The 23348-nt window shown below is 40.3% G+C and overlaps 1 protein-coding gene across 6 annotated transcripts in view; it reads right to left on the bottom strand.

Moving 5' to 3' along the window:
* Window positions 1-23348, bottom strand: part of FAM53B (family with sequence similarity 53 member B) — a 121867-nt gene that overhangs the window by 66334 nt on the left and 32185 nt on the right. For 5 of the 6 annotated variants that reach the window (XM_082222793.1, XM_082222792.1, XM_082222791.1 and 2 more), the window contains 2 exons: window positions 13078-13322; window positions 9340-9394 (listed from right to left, as the gene is read on the bottom strand). In XM_082222793.1, the coding sequence (XP_082078919.1) occupies window positions 9340-9394; window positions 13078-13164 (142 nt within the window). In that variant the 5' untranslated portion in view covers window positions 13165-13322. The remainder of the gene's footprint in view (window positions 1-9339; window positions 9395-13077; window positions 13323-23348) is intronic. The other variant, XM_082222796.1, reaches the window with a different exon arrangement.

A 23348-nucleotide genomic window follows, 5' to 3' on the forward strand; every position in this document is an offset into this window, starting at 1 on the left:
ACTGGACCCAACATTTTGCTCCAAGATGAACAGGTTAATCTTTTCTCCAGGTTAATCTTAAAAGCTAAAAAAGCCTTTCCCCAAAATTAAAAGTTTTTTTTCTTAAGGAAATAAGTCCATGCATTCCTCTCCTCCCAATAATCCACTTATTTGATTTAGATGGTATGGCATTGCTTCATCTAAAAATGAACTCGGTGCCACTGTGCTGAAGAAATGGAGCCAAAACAAGAGGGAGGAACCAGCCTATTCAGGTGAAGCCGGAGGTATAGAAGCATCTGTGTGTGTGCGCACGCACACAGATACACAATCAAAAACATACTGAAACATGCTGCAATATTTTGTTGCAGGTCTCACTGGTATTTTCTGTTTTTAATTCTAGAGCCTATGGGATAAGACAGGTGAAAAGCCTTCCCTCTGCTCTTTCCCTCTAATACTACTAATAAATACGAAATAAATAAACAGAACATTGCTGAGCTCAGAATGAATTAGCAACATCACTGTGTGTCTGAAATCCTTGTGCACAAAGTTCCCATAAAAGGAAGGTGGTTTGAGTCTTCTCCCCACTCTATCTTCTGGTCCAACACACACACATGGTCTTTAGAAATACAGGTGCTAAACCTTCCTTCACTGATGTAAAACTGAAAAAGTATATGGTTAAATTGGCCTGGACCTACCAGTCATGCCACTTGGTAAATGTGGAATACGCTTGGTTGCCAAGTTGTCCTTGGTAACACAAAAGGTACCAAAGTTATTTTTCCATGTTCCCTAAGAAACTGAGAGTCCAAAATCATTCTGGACAAAGTTGACATTTCCTGTAATTCTTTGTGGCGATGTTTTCCAAACATGCCCCAGCATGGCCAGATCATGTCCTGGAAAACATTTAGTTTGAATTGACGCTTCATGGCATTATTTAGCTGATTTTGGAATGATAGGAAAATGCCCTTTAATATGTCCAAAATGAGGGTGCAACTTCACTATGCATACCTGGGACAAAGAAAGTGCCTTCAAGTGCTTTTTGTGTGTGAAAAAAGACAACAGGCCTAAGAAAGATCAAGGCCAGAAACTGGCACCTCTGCCCAATAAGGAATCACTCATCTGAAAATCTGCTTTGCTCATCAGACCTCCACAGCTATTCCCTGAGGAGACTGGATAACCTGTACTTGGCACCACTTGAACAAACATCAAGATTAAGAAAGGGCTGAGGAGAGACTAGAGACGGCAGAGTCAGGGTGTGGCTACTCCCACACACATACACGTCTGCTTCTGTCAAAAAAACAGGCAAGCATCCCCCATTCAGTCCTGCAGATGACACATTAAGATTTCACATCAGAGCTAGCTTACCAGCCAATGCAAAATGCAAGGGTCCCCTACCACACAGAATATTCAGGGAGAGTGGTACTGTTGATGCAAAATGGGGTAGGGGGTTAACTACTTTCTATAGATTAATTAGTCGAAAGAGCAAAGTGTAGTCAACAGGAATGGAATAAGAGCTTCACTCAAATTATTTCCTGTTATACGTACGTAGCAATTAGTCATTTAGACAATCTGTTTTATGTGGACACTTGGCAACAGGAAGAGGTGAGGCATACAAGTCTGGAAACAATGTTGACAGATTGAAGAGCTTGAAATCCTGATTCGGGAGCCTCAGAGTTCCTTTTTCTTTCTTCAGAACTCTTATAGGGATTTATGTAAGGTGTGGACTCCTAACTGTAGCCTCCATCTCACACTTCGTTTCCTAAGAGCACCACAGCCTTCACCTCAGAAAGGTTGCCTCAGAGACGACCACAATGGTCACATTTAACAGGAATTCCCCTACACCTAAGCTAGTGTGAGGACGTGGAACATTTATCACCAAGCCCCACTGTTCTCTTGCAAACAAACCAGCAAACATTTATGCCCCACTTCCCCAAGGCAATGCCAGAAGAGAGAAGCAGCCCACAACCCACTTAGGCATAACCGGAAGGAAGCCTCTTCCCTCACCATCTGTTGCTGGTGTTATAGACACCAGCTTGGTATGTTGCTGCCCTATTTAGTTATATTTTATTTAACCAATGTCCAATTACAATAAATTAAAGTTTAACAAAAGACCTCCAAGCTGCTTACAACGAACAGCATGAAATATTCATTAAAAATGCCACTAAGAAACTAGCATTCAAAACTAGCTGCATAAAAATATATGTAACAGAAAACAGAATAAGTAATTCTAAAACACTTGTCAAAATTGCATGCTAAAGTTCCGTGTCTGGGTAAGCTTGCAGGAGGCAAAAAACAAGACAGTGGTGGCACCTGCCTAATATCAGTGGGCAGGAACTTCTGAAATATCGGTGCTACCACACTAAAGGACAGATTTCTTGCAAGTGCAGAACACACATTATGTGGAACTTGAAGAAGTGCCAGTTTCATAGATCCAAATGGTCAAATGGGTGCCTATGGGCTGAGACAATCCTTCAAGCAAACTGTCCCAAAGTGGTTCAGGGCTTTATACAGCAATAGTAACACCCTGAGTTCGGCCCAGACTACAACTCCCACCATCCCCAACTATTGGCCATGCTGTCTGTGACTGATGGGAGTTAGAGCTCCATCTTATACTGTAGAGGCACATCTGAAAGGCCGCAGGTCCCCCAGAGGCTGGTGCGGCAGGTGGTGCAATGATACAGTAGAGCCCGCCACCCCTGGTTGGAGCAAAACCAGCAGAACAAAGGACACGGATTCCTCTCCAACATTCCAGCACACTATCCATCTCCCATTGCTACTTTTGTACTCAGCACCTCCCAAGTGGAAAATTAGATGATCCATTTTGGAAGGAAGAGTGCAGCAAAATGTCCTTATTCCTAACCATCTATTAAGATAGCTCCAGCACAAGTCACGTAGCTCTCGTAACAAATGATGCTATTTATATTTTAAAACAATGATGCCAAAATCAAATCAGTGTAAATTTCCTTTTATTATATTTCTGAATTTTGCATCCAGCATTATTTTTTCATCTCTCCCTCTCTCTCTCTCTCTCTCTCTTATAAAGCTTTTAAAAATCAGTACAACACAGAAAGTTCCTTTTCACAAAGGCAAAAAAGTGGGATGAAATAATGCCAGCAAAATTATGTGTGTGCCTTAAAACAATCTCATTAAAGGTAGTTCAAATAGCTTTAAGTAGTAAGCAAATATTTTGCCCTGTTACTGATGTTTATTGAATCATGGCCACCAAACATGAGGCAAAGCTGTTGAAGTGAAATTCTCAATGACTAATTCCAAATTAAATAGAGTTTTCGATTAACAAAAAGGTTGGGAGCAACCATTTTTACCTTTAGCTCTTGCTTAAGAAAATGTTAAACTACTGTGGTTGCTGGCTGCATTAAAAGAATAAGAGTTGGAAGGGGCTTTGCAGTCCCACTGTTCGATGCAGGAAATACAGAGAATCCTCAAGATATGGTTGTCTGCCTTCTGCTTGAAGACCACAGCAAGGGACAGAACACCAACTCTAGGAAATTGGTTCCATTGCTGAACTGCTCTTACTGCTTCGTTTAATAAAGAAGGAGCCAAGAAAGATTAAATGCTTATATTTCCATATTGTAAAGGGTTCAAGGTATAACCCAGAAAAATAAATTGTAACATGAAGGGCTAAAAGCTGTGTCTGTGCTCCCCATCAGCTGTCACTAGACACACACGCTGAAAATGAGGAGTGAATGAAACTTCCCTCGAACTGGCTCTCTAACAATTTTATATTTTGATCCATAAACTGTTGCATGTTTGTTGAAACAGTGCCTGCCAATTCTACTGGTTTCCTAATAAAGCATGTGGCTGACCTATAAGAAGTGGGAGATGCATCCAAATTCTGCCATTACATCAGAAAATTGTCAACTATTTGGCTCTGTGTTTTATTTTTACCATCACAGCTGGAGGCATTGCTTGGATTTAGCGTCTCAGGCAGACATCAAAATCCCTTTGGACATGTCGACTGCAGATCTAGTGTATTTGAGGCAGAACTGAGAGGAGATCAATGAACATTACCAGTTACATTGTCTATGAGAAAAGAAGCATATACTACAGAAGACGAGCTTCTGGTTTGGCCCAGTTCTAATTGAAGTTAAAGATTATTACAGTGGTACCTCGGGTTAAGAACTTAATTCGTTCTGGAGGTCCATTCTTAACCTGAAACTGTTCTTAACCTGAGGTACCAGTTTAGCTAATGGGGCCTCCCACTGCCGCCTCGCCGCCGGAGCACGATTTGTGTTCTCATCCTGAAGCAAAGTTCTTAACCCGAGGTACTATTTCTGGGTTAGCGGAGTCTGTAACCTGAAGCATCTGTAACCTGAAGCATCTGTAACCCAAGGTACCACTGTATATCTTTCTCTTGGGCACGTGGCTTTTGCATCTCTTTTCAACAACATGAGTTCCTGCCATGCCAGCTACTTTAAGAAACTAGTCAACACCCTCAATGCTGTTTGTAAAAGCTCTGCATCTGCTTTAGGTATATTCAGAGCATACGCCAGTGTCTGGATATATACTGCAGAATGTGTTCAGTGCTTCAACCCCTAGTGTACAGATAAGATGGGAGCCAAATGCTCCAAAACATTAAACCCCACAGGGGTTCAGCAAACTCTCCCTCCTAGCTGTTAAACCTCAGAATTAGATGCTGCCTTTATAGGGACTCTTCCTTAAGAATTGTGCATCATAACTCTGAGCATCAGGTTGCCTCCAAGTAACCAATGCTCCTTTAGTAAAACAACAGAATAAATTTGTGCAGGAAGGTCTTTTTTTACCACTATTAATACTGAACATTCGCAATACAAAATCCTAAAGCTAGCCAAATTCCACTACTGACATGAATGGACCAACTCTGGGAAAGGCAGCTTGAGAACGGCAGCCAATATTTTCCTTTTAATCTCTAAGAGAGGAATTAGGGTGCAGCATTGCATTAAATATTTGCTTCAATTCTTCCTTTGGCTACAGAACATATTTTTTAAAAGTAAAAAACCCATAGTTTCACTGCCTAAACATTATGTTGAACCAGCTTCTCTTTGTGACCCTCCCACCCACTACATTTGTATACCTTTTTACTGGAGAAATATAATATTGGCTGTCTGGGAGGATAAAAGAAATATTCTGTTCCATAACAGCAACGATTTATTTGCACATGATTCAAGAGCTACTCAAGCAAGGCATACAAAATTGTTCTTGCTCAAGGCTGAATTTATAGCAATACGTTTTTCATCTTCTATGCTTTTTCCTGCAAAACAAAAATCAGGGACACTCTTCTCTTGGCGGTAATTATACCAATTTCAACATTTTTAAAACTCAGAGGATTCTTGCCCTTTAAGAAAAGGGGGGGAAATGATGTAGGGCACTGTGACTTGACAAATATTTGATGAAGATTGATGTTTTTTAATAGTGTATCAAGTGGTATCTGAGGCCTTTTCAGTTATCTACATTAACTATTCACCAGGAAAGGCTGAAACCCTCTGCCTGTTTACTTGAGAGCAAGCTCCATTGAGCTTAGCAGCACATACAACAGAGTAAAGATGCATATGATTAAGCAGAAATTAGTTTTTTATTGTTTCCCCCTACAAAACTGGTTTTCCCTTAGCAAAACCAGTGTTGTGATGATGGAGAGACAGCAAATTAATGCAAATGAGCAATATGTATACAGATACTTTTTCTTCAAATATAACTGTGTTATGATAAATAAGTGTGTGTGTGTGTGTGTGTGTGTGAGAGAGAGAGAGAGAGAGAGAGAGAGAGAGAGAGAGAGAGAGAGAGAGAGATTGCCAATGAATGCTACTAGGAAATATACACACACATTTTCTCCAAATAAAGCTGATAAAAGGTTGTTTCCACCACTTTTTTAAGGGACATGCTTCAGTAATTGTCATCAAGCAGTGCTAGTGTGAAAGTGACAGAAGGGGTGAAAACAAAGCCTGAAAGGGGAAACAGCCCCTTTTCAGACAAACTGAAAGCCTAAGAAAGTTAATGATAGTACTCTAATAGAAACACAATATTAAATGAACGCCAATAACTTGGTTAGGGTTATAAAGCCTAAAAGCAACTAAAATAGCTGCAGAAAGAGGAAAGCCCAAAGCATATTAATTTTTTTATTCAAAAAATGGCAAAAAAAATCTCAAATATTTCAATCCAACTCAAATGTGTGAAGTTTTCATAGATTTATCAAAAAAAATTTAATAGGGAACATGAGAACATAATAGAAATATTGGAAGATATGGCATCATCACACTTGAGATCAAAGTCCTATTTATATGTGGGGCGAATGGAGAGGGGGCCCATATACAAACCCACACCCAATATCCATACAGTTCCACTCCAGATTTTCATGTATTCATCTTATATGTCTAAAGAAGAATTCTAAGCGTGTTTGGTCGACCACACTCAAAATCCCTCCTCAGGCTTTGTGCTGAATAGTGCTAAAGAGGTTCTACAAAAGTGTTTGGTTTGCCTAGTCTTCTCTTTAAAGCAAGTTGACATAACTGGCAGGGCCAAAAGAAAAGTTTCCCTATGACTTATAAAGCAGTAGATATAAGTCACTCTTTCCCATTTGCCTCAGTCCATGCTCTGGGCAAAGATGGCCTGTCACAGACCTTATCTTGTTATCATTCCAATTCTAGACTTTCACAACAGCTTCTCAAGGTCATCCATATCTATGGATATGCCAGCTTTATCTATATCTCCCCCCCCCCCCTGCTGAAATCCAAATAGACAATTAGTTCTCACAACATCCTGCCTATATTAGACTGGTTGGGCACAGATGAATGGTGGGAGGAACCAGCTGGGAACCCCCAAGAGAAGAAAGGCTCAAAACCTGGGGAGTGGTGGTGGGACAATGATGAGTGATCAGAGGGAGAAGACTCAGAAAAGGAGGTGTTGGAAGCTGAGGAGGTCACAAGGCTTAGTGAGCTGGGAAGGACAGTGGCAGAAAGAAGTCCAGAAGCTGAAGCAGGAGGGTGGGAGGAGAGAGGCCAAGAGGCAGAGATGAGTCAGGTTGGTAAAGAGTCATGGTGCCTTCCCCTCCTGCTGCAACAAGCTCGCCTCCTCCATTGTCTCCCAGAACCAGAAGGGACATGAAAAGGGCGGATGAAAGATTGGCAATGCACAGATACAGTCTCTGATTGCTTGGAAAATACCCTGGATAGGAGGGAACTTTGGCAGCTGTGGGGAGGCGGAAACCTTCAGTCTCAGCAACTGCTTCATGGGGGCAAGACCTACCTGAGATGACTTGCTGTGCTCATTAGGCCTGACACTCCTGTGCAGAACATGTTTTTGCTAATAAGGAGTTAACTCTAACTTGTATAGTGTGATTTACTGCTGGCTCGCTGCTGACATTGCCTGTTCAGACTGAGGAGACTAGAAAGCCAGCCAAGCGTGGTCTCTCTCTCTCCAGTCCTTAGATGTCCCATGTGGCAGTGTATTTCTTGACTTCCCACTGGCTCTAATCCAAATCCAAATCTGTAACGATGCATTTGTCTTGACCCTTTGAACAAGTAGGAACAAAACTATCTAATCAGAAGTAGCTTGGCAGTTGGAAATTCATTGTGGTTGTCAGCACTGAACCTATCTGGGCAAGTTTCAACAATGGTTGGTTAATCTGGGCCAAGGAAGAAGGCATTGGAAGAGATGACGAACATTACAAAGCAAAAAAAATATAATGCCAATGGGATTTGCTCTTTTTCACTGGAACTGACAAAGAAAATTGCACAGGGGATGCTATGGTCAGCAAGGTAAGATTAGGTTCCCTTGGAAACAGGACACTTTAGCAAATAAAGACCATATCAGTGTAGCTTGAATGGGAAAAGTTTTAAAGAAAAGTAGTCATAAACAAGCTTCTTAGACTTCTATATATTGTTTGGCTAATTGATTTGGTATTATTTGTTTCTTGTTTGATTCTTCACATAAAACATAAATAGAATAGACTGTTTCTGTCACTTTATTTTTTTACTTTGAAGCCTGCACCTTCCATCTGAGGCAAAAGAATCATAATAATTCAAAAACACTTTGTATTTCCCCCTCACTCTCATCTCAGATGACTTTCCTGTCTGGAAGCTTGAGAAATGTCTCTCCCAATACAGTTGCTCAGCTCCCATTAATACTAATGAGGGTAATGCCTGTGAATGGTGGGAACAGATTCTTTGTTTGTAAAGTACCAGCTTTTGTTATAGAATAGTTGGGCCTAAAGTTTTAATTGGGTCTGGAGGTCATTGCCCAGTCATATAAGAAACTAATGAACACAATGCAGTACTACATCTTTCAGAACTGCCAGCCCTCCAAGAGCATCCAGCCAAACCTCAAACATCATAAGGCTGTATAACACACACACACACACACACACGGATGGCAGCTTGTGTGCCAGTACAGTATGAACTTTTGTTGATTGCAGCAGAAGAATACCAATTAAATAGTGATTGCCCAATTATTATTGTTTCTTTTTTAAATACTATACTGTGAAGTTTTAAACATTACACTACACTTCCTCTTAAACACTACACAGACTAGGAATGAATGTATCACTTCACTTTTATGTATTACTGTTAAAATAAGTGAGATTCAAAATAAGATAGCCTTGAAATACTCAGCAATGCAAAACCCAGGTTTGGAGCAAGCAGGCAAATTTTAGTTCATACCTGTGAATAAATGGAACTCGATTATCAAGCATCACTAAACGTAAAGTTTGAATATACCAGATGTGTCACTGAGCTGATTTTTCAAGACACTAGAATGCTTTGCTTGGAATCTGGAATCCTAGTCCGTTGTCTCAATTAAGTACATCTGGTTTAGACCGGAGTGAAGATGGGTGATTTACTAACTTCTACAATATTTGAGATGAGACTGAGGTCACCTGGAGTTTTGACATGCAGGGCACACACAGAGCTCATCAGCTGAGCGCTATATTGTGTAACATAAAGCAGATCAACTGCCAACCATATGGAATTTAAAGAAAAGCGCATGAGAAATTAGGAAATGGATTTCTCAGCTTGCAAAAAAACACACCCAGCTTTTGCTCGTAACAAACACTGAATCAGCTCCAAGTAGGAATGAGGGAGAACCACGTAGCAAAATTTGGAGAAGTGAAAATTCTGAAAGATTAATGTGTTTCGGTTTGTGTATTGCTTTTGAAAGTGCAGATTAGTTAGATTTGCCTTTAAAAGCAAACTGAATTAAATTTCTCCAGCCAAATAATGTGTACAAAAATGCACATCCTATGGTAAAGTATGCATAAAAATGCATATATTACTGAAAATGACAGATTCCCCCCATCCCTAGCTCCGAGAGCCCTGTTGCATTTCCCGCCAGCATTATAACGTGCAATAAAAAATTAGAGGCTTTCTCCTTACTCACCCATAATTCCACAAGAAAAGAGAGTGGGTCCTTGACTCATCTTCTTTGGAGTGTGCTGAAAACAACCAGAAAAGCTATTCACTGAGGTTTTAAGAATTATGCTGAAATACAGGGTCATGTCCAAATGCCATTCAAGGACTGAGTAATGCCAAGAGCACAGATCTATGAAAAGGTGTAGACTGAGTCAAACGTACAAATTAAGCAAAAGGGCAGCAAGCTTAAAAAGGATGCTGTGCCTGTATTGCTCTTTTGGAGCTTTTCTTCGTAAGTCTTCCTTCTAACAGTTTTTCAAAACTGAATGGAAGGCTAAACCAAAGAATGGGGTCAGGTTACTATTTTGTGAATGTTCTAATCCAAGATCAAAGACTCAGCTAAAGTTTTGAATTGTTCTTTCAAATTACTCATCAGGATTAGAAAAATAGGAATGGTGGAACATGTAAACTAAACAGTGATCTCCACTACCAAAACATCTCCAGATTGCTTTCACATAATTTCTCTTGTTCTTAATGGGGCAAAAGTTAATAATATTATTAGAAGACAAACAATTTCAGCAATTTCTCAGATATTGTTTAAAGTCTTCCTTTTAAAAGGCTTCTCCTTTGTCAATATCATCACCTCATGACTCTTCTTTAAAAAGAAGAGCAGAAACAAATTGCAGTTTGGTATCCAATAACACAACATGTTAGTAATGTCCATGAAATTCAAAGTACTTGATCTCTGTTCTGCTTTTCTATTTTTTCCCCCTAGCAGACCAATCTTGCTTTGCAAAAAGATAATTATTTAAGGTGGTATTCAGCAAAATATCTGCTCGCCCACAAGGATTACCACTAGTGCAATGGGACACCCCCCCAGCACACCCCCTCCACTGTCCCCCAACCCCACTCTGGAGAGTTGGAGAAAATTCCAGAGTAGATTTAGGTAGCACACAGGGAGAGGAGTGCGAAGCAATGCTCCATTACTCAAGGAGAAATCCTTGCGCTGGCAGAACCTTAGCTTTGGCACTATGTTGAATGCAACCCACAACCCATTATAAGTAACAAAGCATATTCCCTGCCCTGCAATCAAGCAAGTATTTCTACAGTTTATAAGTTTCAGCAACAACTTTTGCTTTTTTTCTTTGTATGGAGTCTTACACACTCTAATACTTAGGCTGCAACCCTGTGCACACTTAAACAAAGGGCTGAACTCAGTCCAATCCTACTCAGGAATAATTTCTACTATCAACTACCAGAGTTCTGGAGTGCAAGATTTTAAACACATGCTGGAGTTGTAGCTTAGCGAATGAGCAGTGCCATCCCAACTCCCTCCTCAGCTGGTTTTGCCTTCATCTCCCCTGCCCAATTTTTCTTTCTTTCTCTCTCTTTCTTTCTTTCTTTCTTCTCCTGCTTCTTTTTCTTTCCATCTTTTGGGATGCCCACATTTGTCTCTGACCTGCACTGCTACTCAGTTGTGATCATTGTTCCTCTCCTCTGTACAACCACATTAATTCTTGGCACTTTCTTTCCAGGCCTGTTAAGCATAGCAGCCGTTACTTCATCCATTATCAAGCAGTACATTGATTTCTAGGCATGCAAATAGGACTGAGATGGGGTTAGGGATTGCTAACGGTGGTTGATATCACAAAGATAACAAATAAAATCGCCTTAAAGCAGGGGAAATGGTGCCATTTACCAAATGTCAAAACAAAGCCTATGACCTTCCTTGCCCTCTTGGATTTAATTCAATGCCTCTCCTGCTTATGCCTACTAGTAAAATATTTCCTATTAAAACTTTCCCCATTCTCCCAACTTTCTGAAACAACCTGCTACAAATGACACTTACACATTTATATTTATCAAGTTCTACTTCATCTATAAAGTTAAGTATGAAACTATAATAGCATACAAAAGAAGGGAGAATGTCACTGGGATGGTGTTGTCTTGAACATTTGATCACTTAAAAAAAAAACCAGCTCAATAGGTAGCAGTTAAATTAAGCTATTATTGATTACATCTAAATAAGAAAGCCTTTTTATACACATAAATGTATGAATACCTCTTATCTATTCACTTACATATATTATTCCTTATGTTTACAGTGTGTGCGTATTGTCTTTGTAGAATTGTATTTATAACATTTAGATGTGTGAGGAAAGAGTATTTTGGCAGTATGGGTGGTATTTGCTAGTCCTAACCAGAATAGTCCCTTTGAATTTAATGGACATGACTAAGTTAGGTTCCTTAGTTTCAATAGGTCTACTTTGAGTAGGATTTAGTTGACTACCACCATCCAAATATAAAATGATTATTTAGAAGACTGGTTTTAGATCCAAGGAGGGGAAAGAGTAAGTAGGAAGAATGTTTTGAAACTACATTTCTCCCCATTTTAACTGTGATTGCCATTTCACAAGGGTTGGGTCTTATAGTAAACTAGGAAGAAAGGAGTAAATTATCTGTAACCACAACTGTTTTTCTTAGGATAAGCAAAAAGTTTAATTTCTCTATTTCCGCTCTTCCTAAAGCCTTCCTTTGTGAATGGAAAGATGGAGTTCTTTTGATCCAAGTGTGCTTTGCTCCAATTCTTATGAGATTATCTGCACTAGTAACCAGTTCTGGGACAACGAGTAACCAGAATACAGTGGTACCTCGGGTTAAGTACTTAATTCATTCCGGAGGTCCGTTCTTAACCTGAAACTGTTCTTAACTGAAGCACCACTTTAGCTAATGGGGCCTCCTGCTGCCACCGCGCCACCGGAGCACGATTTCTGTTCTCATCCTGAAGCAAAGTTCTTAACCCGAGGTACTATTTCTGGGTTAGCGGAGTCTGTAACCTGAAGTGTATGTAGCCCGAAGTACCACTGTATTAAGCAAATGGTTTACAAAATGCCAAGAAAAGTCAAAATTGGCACTAAAGCCACAATTCTATAGTCAGAACAGTTTGGGAAAGACACATCATAATTCTGTTTGCATTATTATAAACACTGTCAGCATTTTGGAAGACACCATGATGGTCCAGTGCCGAGGGCCTTCTGGCGGTTCCCTCGCTACAAGAAGCCAAGTTACAGGGAACCAGGCAGAGGGCCTTCTCGGTAGTGGCACCCGCCCTGTGGAACACCCTCCCACCAGATGTCAAAGAGAAAAATAACTACCAAACTTTTAGAAGACATCTGAAGGCAGCCCTGTTTAGGGAAGCTTTTAATGTTTAATAGGTTATTGTATTTTAGTGTTCTGTTGGAAGCCGCCCAGAATGGCTGGGGAAACCCAGCCAGATGGGTGGGGTATAAATAATAAATTATTATTATTATTATTATAGTATAGAAATGAAATTAACAACAACTGTTGTTTCAACAGGTAACTGTTAAGTCTGAATGCAGTCATATCATGAACATCTCTGGGAATACTGTCAAATTTAAATGTGATGCTAAGCAGGCCAGAAGAGCTTACCCATGTAACATTTCATAAACTAAGTGACTCAATTAAAGTAAGTCCTCAGTACCTACTCTTGCACAACTCCCAGACCAAAGATCCCTTATGCACAGCTAATGCGCAGGTAAGCCAACACTGTCCTTTAAAACACAAGACTCAACATATGCAGCACCAAACAGGTATGTTCTTCTTGTGCACCCATTGGCATAATTACATTGAGCTATAAGGAAAGAGTCCCATTTGTTTTGCCCCAAAGGAGATAGCCCTGCAATCTGAAGAATATAAATGGCTGATAGAGTAAACTAAACTGCTGGTGTGAAATGAACTCTCTTACCAACTCAGCCCTGCATGATAGAGAATCAGCACCTTTGTTTTCCAGAGTTGTCGTTAAGATCATCACCATGGTAACGAACTCATGCATTGGGGTCCATTCCAGTAAAGGTAAAGGTCAAAACCAGCCATATTAGGCACAGCCTCTGATTCAGTGCATTTTCCCAGAAGAAAGGTTTGGTAGAACCAAATCCCATCTGTTTTGCAAACTGGGCGGCTTGACACAAAATGCTTCAAAGTCTTCAACCTCTGGAAAAAGAAAAAACAAAACAGAAAGATAGTTTGTTACGTTGCTTTTGCAAATCATCGTATCAAATTTAAGTGACACTCTCCTTGTTCCCAAAAAACAAATCTGGAGAAATCTGGCCTCTTTCCACATACCCAAGAGCACAAGAGGATGGCCAGATACTGAAGCTATCCCTGCAAGAAGAACAGGCAAGCTCTTTCCTTCCTATGTGAACTGCATAGGTGCAGGGGGGAGAGTATAGTGAGCAGATAAGACCTACAATAGGCTGGTGACAATCAGCTGCTAGCAAAACCAGGAAGTAGAATGTCAGTGGCAAAGGAACAAGGATGAGGAAATTCTAATTCTGTGACTCCAAACTACCTCCAAGCTGCTAATTTGATGTATTTCAGATTCTCACATTTGCTACAGATTCTCAAGCAACAAGCTGGTTACGAAGAAAAGATATTCTGTTGCATATGTAATTTTTTGCTATAGAATTCTGGCTCTAAGACAATGGATGGCCACCTCACCACAGGGGCCACAAGTAGCTCAAATAACAGGAATTTGTTGCAGGCTATGAAACAGAAAGAGGCCTACACTTCTGTCTGCGTCTCCAAGTATAGCCTGAAAGCTACTTTCCAACTCATCAGGAACCAGAAGCAAATCTATCCCAAGGCAAAAAGAAGTGAGGATTGTATTTAGAACTATTATGTCCTACTCTGAACTTGATGTGGCGTATTTGCCCACAAAGTTGGTTTTCACTGCTCTTAACACACTGAGGATGGTGGGAAAGAAAGAATGGCTTAAATATAGTCATCGTGCTGAGCCAATGTTGGTTGACTAAATGCGCACATCTGGGAATATGTTCATTGCTCCTACTTTATGTAACAAAAGGTACAGCTGCCTATGGAATTTTTAAAAACTAGCTGACTCTTGGGAACAGGATGAGCAACACAGAGCTTAGTATCAGGGAGATTTCTGGTCTGTTGATTCAATGAAAGCCTTGTGCTGCTGTAGCATATTTAGAAAAATAGTTAATCTAGACCTGATGCTGTTGAAGATTTGTGTGGAATGAAGTTTCAATAAAAAGGCTGAATAAATGTTATATAATTCATAGAGTTGTTTGCCTATAGGCCAACGTTATTTACTTGAACCCCTGGGCAGCCTTCAAAACATTTCAGATAAAAGTTCAAACAAACAATGAGGCGATATTAACATGAGCTACGTGGTGGGAACCACAGGGGGTCAGATAGCCAAGACAAGTTTTTGGTTTTTTTGCTTCTGGCAGGCCCACAGCTAGATGCATACCATGCAAAAATGAACAAACTGCAGTAAGAATCTAATTATACAATAATTTCCCAAAGTAATCCCTATAATCCTGTTCAAATATTTTGCTGCATTTTTGTCAATGCTAAAGAGGAGAGAGAGAGAAATAATGAGCCATACGACACTAAACATTTATCCCCTAATGTGCAATTAAAACCAAGTAGTTCGATGTAAGGTCAATGATTTAGAATATGCTGATAAGCATAAGAACTGACTAAGAGCCAATATTGATTCCCTAAATCAGCTTGCAAATCATATTTCTTGTTTATTTGGATTTGAGTTTGCAAGTGGACGCCATTGAAAATGCACACTTAAAGGCCAGCTGGCTAGTAAAGAAAAATTATCTACTATTGTTTTGTCAGAACTAAGTTCACCCAGAGTGCAGAACCTTGGAAGGAAGAAAATCGATACATTTTTCTGAAGATTTACTGTTGGAAAAAGGAAGTGTAATGGAGTCTGATATTATGTGTGTCATACTGGTTGTCTTCAAGTACACTTTGCTAGGAGCTTTCTCATTAATCTCTCAAGAACCTAATGACCTCCTGAGAACTATGAAAACTACAAGCAGAGAAGATGCGACAAAACAAGACGAACACTCGAATCCTAAAAATATGCTTAGCCAAGGGCACAAAGGGCAGTGTTTCTGCTTTAGCTGCCCAGGATTATGTGACATGAGCAAGGTGGGCTTGTTCTTGGTCTGAGCATCTACCTGCCTTGCAGCCACCAAATATAAACAAGTTTATGCCAAGGTGGCTGTCTTTACAGCAACAGAGAACTCTTTAGTATAAAACATGAGCTACCCAGCCAAGCTCTTACTCAGTTTCTCATTTTGCTTCTCAGATACTACTGCTGCAGTAGTGCAGACTGTTTAAACCAGTTTTAAATCTGTTTAACAGATTCCAGCCAAGAGAGCTGTGTGTGTGGAGAAGAAGGGGCTGTGGTCTTTCATAATCCGGACTGTGAGATTGAGCTGAATGTTGGGTTGAATCTTGTTTGACATATGGAAGCTTCTAAGAATTGAACTACGAGCAGGTTTTTTATTCTGTGGGTAAAGGTAAAGGACCCCTGGACGGTTAAGTCCAGTCAAAGGCAACTATGGGGTGCGGCGCTCATCTTGCTTTAGGCCAAGAGAGCTGGCATTTGTCCACAGACAGCTTTCCAGGTCATGTGGCCAGCAGGACTAAACCGCTTCTGGTGCAACAGAACACCATGACAAAGCCAGAGTGCACGGAAATGCCATTTATATCCCCTATTTATCTACTTGCATTGGTGTGCTTTCAAACTGCTAGGTTGGCAGAAGCTTGGACAGAGCAATGGGAGCTCACCCTGTTGGGTGGACTTGAACCACCGACCTTCTAATCAAGCAAGCTCAAGAGGCTCAGTGGTTTAGACAACAGAGCTTTTTATTCTGTGGGACAAATAATAAATGGCGAAGTTGGAAACAAACCTACAGAGTCCCACATAAAAGTTACAGCAAAAAATGATACCTTTCATATATTGTACATTCCTGCCCAACACTCCCTGCACAGCGACTGAGAGATTGCATACAACTGGAAAACTAGTGCACTCTTGTCCCATCTAAAATTGGTCTTTTGAAATATACATATAATGCAATTTCATTTTTACTCATCTTTAGTACATGAATACATAGGTACAGGAATTTGTAAACATTTGAATTATACAGGGCTCTATATCAGGCAGAAAACATTATCAGTTAAGTGACATTTTAATGGATCAGTACTTATAGCATTCTGCAAGATTTAGAGTGGAGAAAGGTCTCAGTATGGCAGATATTTTTCATTCTGCTTCACTAAGACCTTCTTGTGACTCCTACACAGATAAACTTTTGTTGATTTAGGACTAAGCAAGCTTTTGAGTCACACACAAAACCCCAAAGGATGAAAGTCCTGGGTCACTTGAAAATTTGCATACAGCTGTACTACCAAGTTGGTTGAGTGGTTTGAAACTGTCAAGAGCAGCTGAAGCAGGCACTGAGACCCAGGAGGGGATTAGTGCCTTCCTGCAAAACCTGTATGCCCTGGGGTGCACTTTTATTTACTGGAAGCCTGCAGCAAAATAATGGCCTCGCTGAATTCAGTCTGTGAAAATCAGCCTTGCCACCCCTGAACTGCTTCTTGGTCCTTGGTAGCCCTTTAAAGATGCCAAGTTTTACAGCATAAAACCCCCATGGTTCTGGCTCTTCCCAGTCCTCAACCATCTGTGTGAGGGTTTTAACCCCTGCCGAAATGATGGTTTTCCTTAACAGGAACTGTCCGGCAAATTACTGAGTTTGAACGTTGTGAGCTATTGCACCAGCTTACTGAATCAGAACTAGAGGGTTCACTGCCACAAGCCCAATGCACTCAAGATTATCATTTTCTAGTATATAGTGGACTTAGCTAAGAAAAGATGGAAAGACCAGTCCTAACACATACTAAACCACATCAGAGAAAGGATGCCCGAATTTCCAGTAAAAGTCTAGAAAGCCTGCCAAAAAAAATCTACACTAAATTTCCAGCATGGCAATCTGATACATGTCTTCTGAGAAAAGTTAAGTCCAGCTGATCAACTGGGTAGTTCATATGAGAGAAGGTGATGCTGAATGTTTGATGCAACCAGTTTATATAAAGCTATTTTAAAAAGAGAGATCACCAGCACCTTGGGCTTATGCCACGTTGGCAGGTATGCAACCTATTCATGAAGGAAGCCAGGCCATTGGATTCTGCTACTGCAGCACCTTCCAAGCAGTCTTCGGGAATAGCCCAATGTGCAACACAAGGCTTAGTTGGAAACTGTCTTTCAAGCATTAATTATGAGATGGCCCAGGTGAATGTGAGTCACTTGGAATATTAGAAGAAGAAGCCATTAACTGCGCTCCAATGCAGCTTTAAAGAAGGTCATTTCACATCAAATCACCTGGTGCCATGTGCTCTCACAACTCAGATTTTCTTTTTAAAAAAATTATGTGTGAAAATTGAATTTTTTTTAAAATTCTCCTGCGCCCAATTTTGAACCAAAAAATCTTAAATCTTGAGGTTATCTCATAGGTATTTACACATTTTTTTAAAAAATGGAGAAAATCTGAGTTGTGAGAGCACAGTCGAGTATTAAAATCAGGTGATTTGGTGTGGAATGACCCAAGAGCAGGTTTTTTCAAGGAAACCTCTGGACAAAAAAACAACAACCCTACTCAGACACGGACCTATGCTTGGAAAGTGTGGGGCAAAAGATAAACACAGACAAGACCTGGCTGTTCACTTGCGTCAGTTTTATACTGGATTGGCTTTTTCCTCTGCCAACAATTTTATTTTGAAGATCAGGTACAGCTTCAATGCTGGGTCATGCGTCTTTCACATACATCTTCAAATATTTGACATTTGGATATCTCAGTTCTAAACACTTGGTGGCCAGGATCTTCTGCAGCTAGCCATGAGAAAGTGATGTCTCTGAAGCCTCTCTCTAGCTTTCATATCTGCAGGCTAAAGCTACTACGTTAGTGACCCCAAAGAGTCCTGAACTTTGACATCAGACCAATATGCTTAGATTTTTCATTTGTGAACTTACAAAAGCAGAAGCATGCACAAACTGGAGTGAGCAGGCCAGTGACCTCTCCCATGACATCTTATCACCAAGTGAAAGGTCCTGAGTCATTCGCTTCTGAGCATGTCCGTAGCATTCAACTTGCCAGCCAGAGGATCCCGGTCGTGCCATGCAAGCTTGTCCCTCGACATCAAAACTGTCAGCGAGCAATGCGGAAATAAGGTCCGTGAAAATATCACTACTCCATATCACCTATCACTTGTTAGCGCTCCAGCAGAACAGTAAGAGAATCATGTATCAATTGCGAGTAACACAACCTAAAGGGAGACCTGGCAAGTGACTGTGAGCAAGTTGAGCTGATGGACAGATACTGCCAATCCTGGGTTATGATGGGGATAGAGGGAGAAATGAGAGGAAATGCGGCACTCTTTCCAAAACATAAGGAAGGGGAGGTTCTTCTCTTCTTTTTGACTTAAAAATACTGACTGCCACAGTAGAGCCCTTCTCAGGCCATGATACCATCTTCTGATTTGCCCCTTGGGTGATCACATAGTAGCCCAGATAAAAGGGAGCGGCTTTATTGACTCTCCAAGTTATTCTACCAGTTGACGAAAAACAGCAGAACCTGAATTGAAAATTGGTTTTTTAAAATATATTAAATTAAATTAAATAGCACTTACAATTAACTAAGGCTACCACCTAGGTCGGCCATTTTCTGCACATTGAGATGTCTTCAGCAGCACTTGGGTGTGCCCAGTGGCTGGCTTGCACCAGGACTTTGAGAAGCAATTGCACTCTGAAAAGGGTGGAGACCTATTTTCTTACAACGGTAGGGCTGTAAGTACTTTGTGGAGTTCTCCTTACATTGTTAATCATTAATGAAATAAACGTATGAGGAAAATTTTTTACTATAGGTATTGAGATTAAAAATCATGAGTAGTTCATACAAGACTCAAATCATACTTAGTGGGGCACAGGGAGGAGTTTGCTATAGATGGCTTCAACTCTTTGGCTTTTCAGTGTTTCCAAACAAAAGAAAAACGGGCAAATGCTGCCTTCTTCACTTCCTCTCCTTTCAACTATAACTCATATCCCATGGCATTCATTGGTCATGCAATGCTCAACCAAAAACCATGGTTAAGCAAATTAGTCTGTGCATGAATTATGGGCACACAGCTGAAGCCCTCCCACTTTGCTCCCCGCTTCCTCCAGCAGGTGAAACAAATAATGAAGTGGCTGGTTTAGGTTCACACCAGTGTTCACAGTTGTTGTTGTTTTGTCTCCAAAGAAGCCAAGGTTCATTGATCTTGGGTTTGTTCGGGCTATAATTTGCTGAACCTTGTTTTGTCTTAGCATTGTGACCACGCACAGTCCTTGAATCCTATCAATTCCAAATGCGCATTTGCTGCAGGTTGGCAACTACAGATTCACTGGGTATGACGCAACGGAAGTTAAGCAAAGCGGCCACATACTGGGTCACAACTGGTCCCTTGAATCCAATATAGTATGCTCTTTATGAAAGCACCACATCAAGATCTCAGGCAGGGAACCTCTCTCTGTGTTGCTATCTAAAATGAAAAAGGGTTTGAATTCTTTGCCTCCATGGAAGTTTTAAGATGGTCTTCTGTATGTAAAACATGTGTTCTAGCACAGAGCTATGACCTCTTCCAGAGTACTTTTGAATACAGTGGTACCTCGCAAGACGAATGCCTCGCAAGACAAAAAACTCGCTAGACGAAAGGTTTTTCCGTTTTCGATTTGCCTCGCAAGACGAATTTCCCTATGGGCTTGCTTCGCAAGACAAAAACGTCTCGCGACTTTGTTTCCTTTGTCTAAAAACAAAGACATGTTTTGTTTATAAAGTTAATTTATTTTCCCTTCAATTTTTGAACTGCTCTTTACAGTATGTGTGACTTTAAAGAGCAGTTAATAAACTGTTGTTGTACCAAATTTGGCTTTGTTTGGACTTTTTTTGACCATAGGAACGCATTAATTGATTTTCAATGCATTGCTATGGGATTTCGTGATTCGCAAGACGAAAAATTCGCTAGACAACAAAACTTGCGGAACGAATTAATTTCGTCTTGCGGGGCACCACTGTACCATTTTTTTTCCAGTGGGAGAAATTAAAGCTTAAAGGGGAGACAAACGTGTTCAGAGTTGAATGAATCATTTTCCTCCTTTAAAAAAAAGGAACTATTTGATCTACCTACAGCAGTTCATTAAACTGCACTGAACTAGCATGGAAATAAGTAGCGTGGTGCCAAGACTATTCTCCTCTGGAATACTGAGCAGCAGTCAAGCTGTTAAGTCAGAGTTACCTAGACTCAATACATGATTTCTCCACAGATAATTATATTTTCCCTAAGGTAATGATTAATGCTTTTGCAAGTAACTCAAGAGACTTTACAACAATGATTTTGCAAGTACAGGCAAAATACTTCTTCTTGAAAAGGACATCCTGTTGCGATGAGCATGCCCTCAAAGGCAAATCTATGTAACCAAGTGGAAAGAGTATAATAAAAGGAACGATATGATTTGTTTTTAAAAGCTTAAGCTGGAATTCTATTGAATGTGTCTTCATTTTACCTTCTCAAGAAAAGGATATTGCATATCTGGCTGCTGAGTTTTTTAACTATGTGATTAAGAGGATTCAAACTCATTTTCCCTGAAAATAATATCAATCAAAATGCTGAGGCCCTGATCAGCTACTTACTAGCGGCAGCCAGGCCAACAGTAGCACAATTTTGGAGATAGATGAAGGGGGTCACAAGGGACTATGGGCATAGAAAAATTTGTAGTATTGCACTGAGCAAGAGACATTGAAACATAAACTGAGAATGGCCAAGAGGATTAAAAAGATGGACAAATTTATTTTGGAATGTTTTGATTTCATTACATGGGTTAATAAAAAGGAAAATGGCAGACCATTACCATGTCAGCAGTGGTCAAAACTCCCATTGTTCTAGGCGCAGTTTGCAACAGGGAATTTCATTAGCGCGAGCAGTTTCTGAGCTCTGGGTGCAGTACTGTGCCTAAGATTTCAGATTAAAACTGCAGAGTGGAAGGAAAGGAGGACCTTTTTCTGCCTTCCCACTTCCAGCTAGTCTCTGAAGACAGGAGAAGAGACCCTCTTAAGAATATTAAGGATGTGGGCAGGGGAAGGACTAGACCATGTGAAAAATAAACATAATATTTTAGCTGCAGTTCATTCATTTTCAGCTTTGTATTCTTATTATAAAAAAGTGTGCCTAGACATTCCATTGTTGCACCCATAACCTAGGTTTAGGGTGCCATGTAGCTCCTAACTTTCATATCTCAGGTTCTAACACTGTGTCAGCCTAGAACTCTTAATTGTTCACTCACACTGAAACAGGACCAATACATTTGGTCAAGTCGGAAATACCTAAAAAGAATTAAGAAATAAAATCTGTGGATTATTAATGGGAAGCATTTTAAAGTAACAATGCATTTAATTGTCTCTGAAATGCTGTATTAGTTTTGTAAGGCTTATGTGTATTTTTATAATTAAGAAATTAACGAAACTTAAATAAATAATATAAAATAAAGAGGATTCAAAGGCTTTGCTTCCCTAAGTGATTTGAGATCTCCTTTCAGAAGTTAATATTTTCCAATGCATGCAACGTTCCTGAGGCTTGATATGACCAGAGCCCAACATGATGCCAAGTTGTTCCCTAAATGCAACAAAGCAATTTCTCTAGAAACAGATAATTTTATTCAAGATGGTAAAAGGGCACTGCACTGTTTTGAAGAACCTATTCATACATTCTTTGGCTGCATGAATGTGTACATGCAAATATGGATTTACAGAACAGTAGCTTCTTTGTTAATTGAATGTATAGGCTTCAGTTTAAAGCCACAAAGTATGTTTTCAAAACCTACCTACTAACCCTCAAGAACTCATGGGCTGTTTGAGCCATGACTCCTCACCATTTGCAGACAGGTGCTTAATAACGGCATCCATCATTCGTACTTCACACATTTGCTGTGAAAAACACAGGTGTAACACCAGCATATCATAGAAGTAATGCTTTAAAATTAAAGAAATAAAATAAAATAAATGCAGTTTGCTGCATTCACAGACTGAATTCACAGACTTTGCTTCCAGGGTATGATTTGTGATCCAAGGCGTGAGATAGAAGGGAGCTGTAACATGTCCTAAAGCTCACCCTTATGCAAACTCTCATGTATGTCGATTTAATTCTTCCCACCAGCAAGAGTACCATAGAGATGGCTATCACAAGCACTGGAAGGAATAGCCATAAACTGTGCTCGATACATGGAAATGGAAAACTTTTAGCAAATAATTGTTTTTCCATATTCATGAAAAATCTCACACTGGGTCTTTACGAAGTTGTAATAAAGAGTACCAGGGTTATAACAGACCTGCTCCCTGGAACAATATCTCTCACAACAGAATGTTGCTATGCACTTCCATGGTTCATAAGGCAGAGCAATGACAATTTCTTTTGACTAAGTGTCTCTAAAATACACACACACACACACACACACACACACACACACACACACAGTAATTTCCATGGATAGCAGCAGCCACTTTGATCTCCTATGTTATCACAGTAAGAGGCGAGTCCCTTTCTATAGGCACATACAACTATTCAGTAACATGGAAGTGATCCCACATCAATTCAGCTGTGTATTTTATCAGAAATAAAGCAGAACAATTACCGTATTTTTCGCTCTATAACACGCAGATTTTTTCTCCTAAAAAGGAAGGGGAAATGTCTGTGCGTGTTATGGAGCGAATGTGTGGTCTCTGGAGCCGAAAAATAAGGCAAAAATCAAACCGCGCTTCAGGGAGAAGGGAGCTCCGTGAGACAGGAAGTTGCTGCTTTCCTGCATTCTGCCTCAGGGTCTTACTGCCCTCCCGCTCTGTTTCGTTGCTGTGTTTGCTCAAACGGAACAAAGAGCAGGGGAAGCCCCTCCCCTCCAGGCAAGAAGAGAGGAAAGCAGAGCGTCCCTGTAATTCCTCTCCATGTTCCGGAGGGAACAATGTATGTGAAGGGAAGAGAGATTACAGGTTCGGCTTAAAATTCTGATTTGACTTCTTGCTTTTTGTTTTTGGAGACACACAGCATTCAAATATGCTTTCTTCCATTTAAAAGGATGAAATCCTTAAACAGTGGCTGGCTTGTGTGGGT

The sequence above is a fragment of the Podarcis vaucheri genome (genome assembly GCF_965113315.1).
Source record: "Podarcis vaucheri genome assembly, chromosome: 5".
In the NCBI taxonomy this organism is placed as follows: Eukaryota; Metazoa; Chordata; class Lepidosauria; order Squamata; family Lacertidae; genus Podarcis; species Podarcis vaucheri.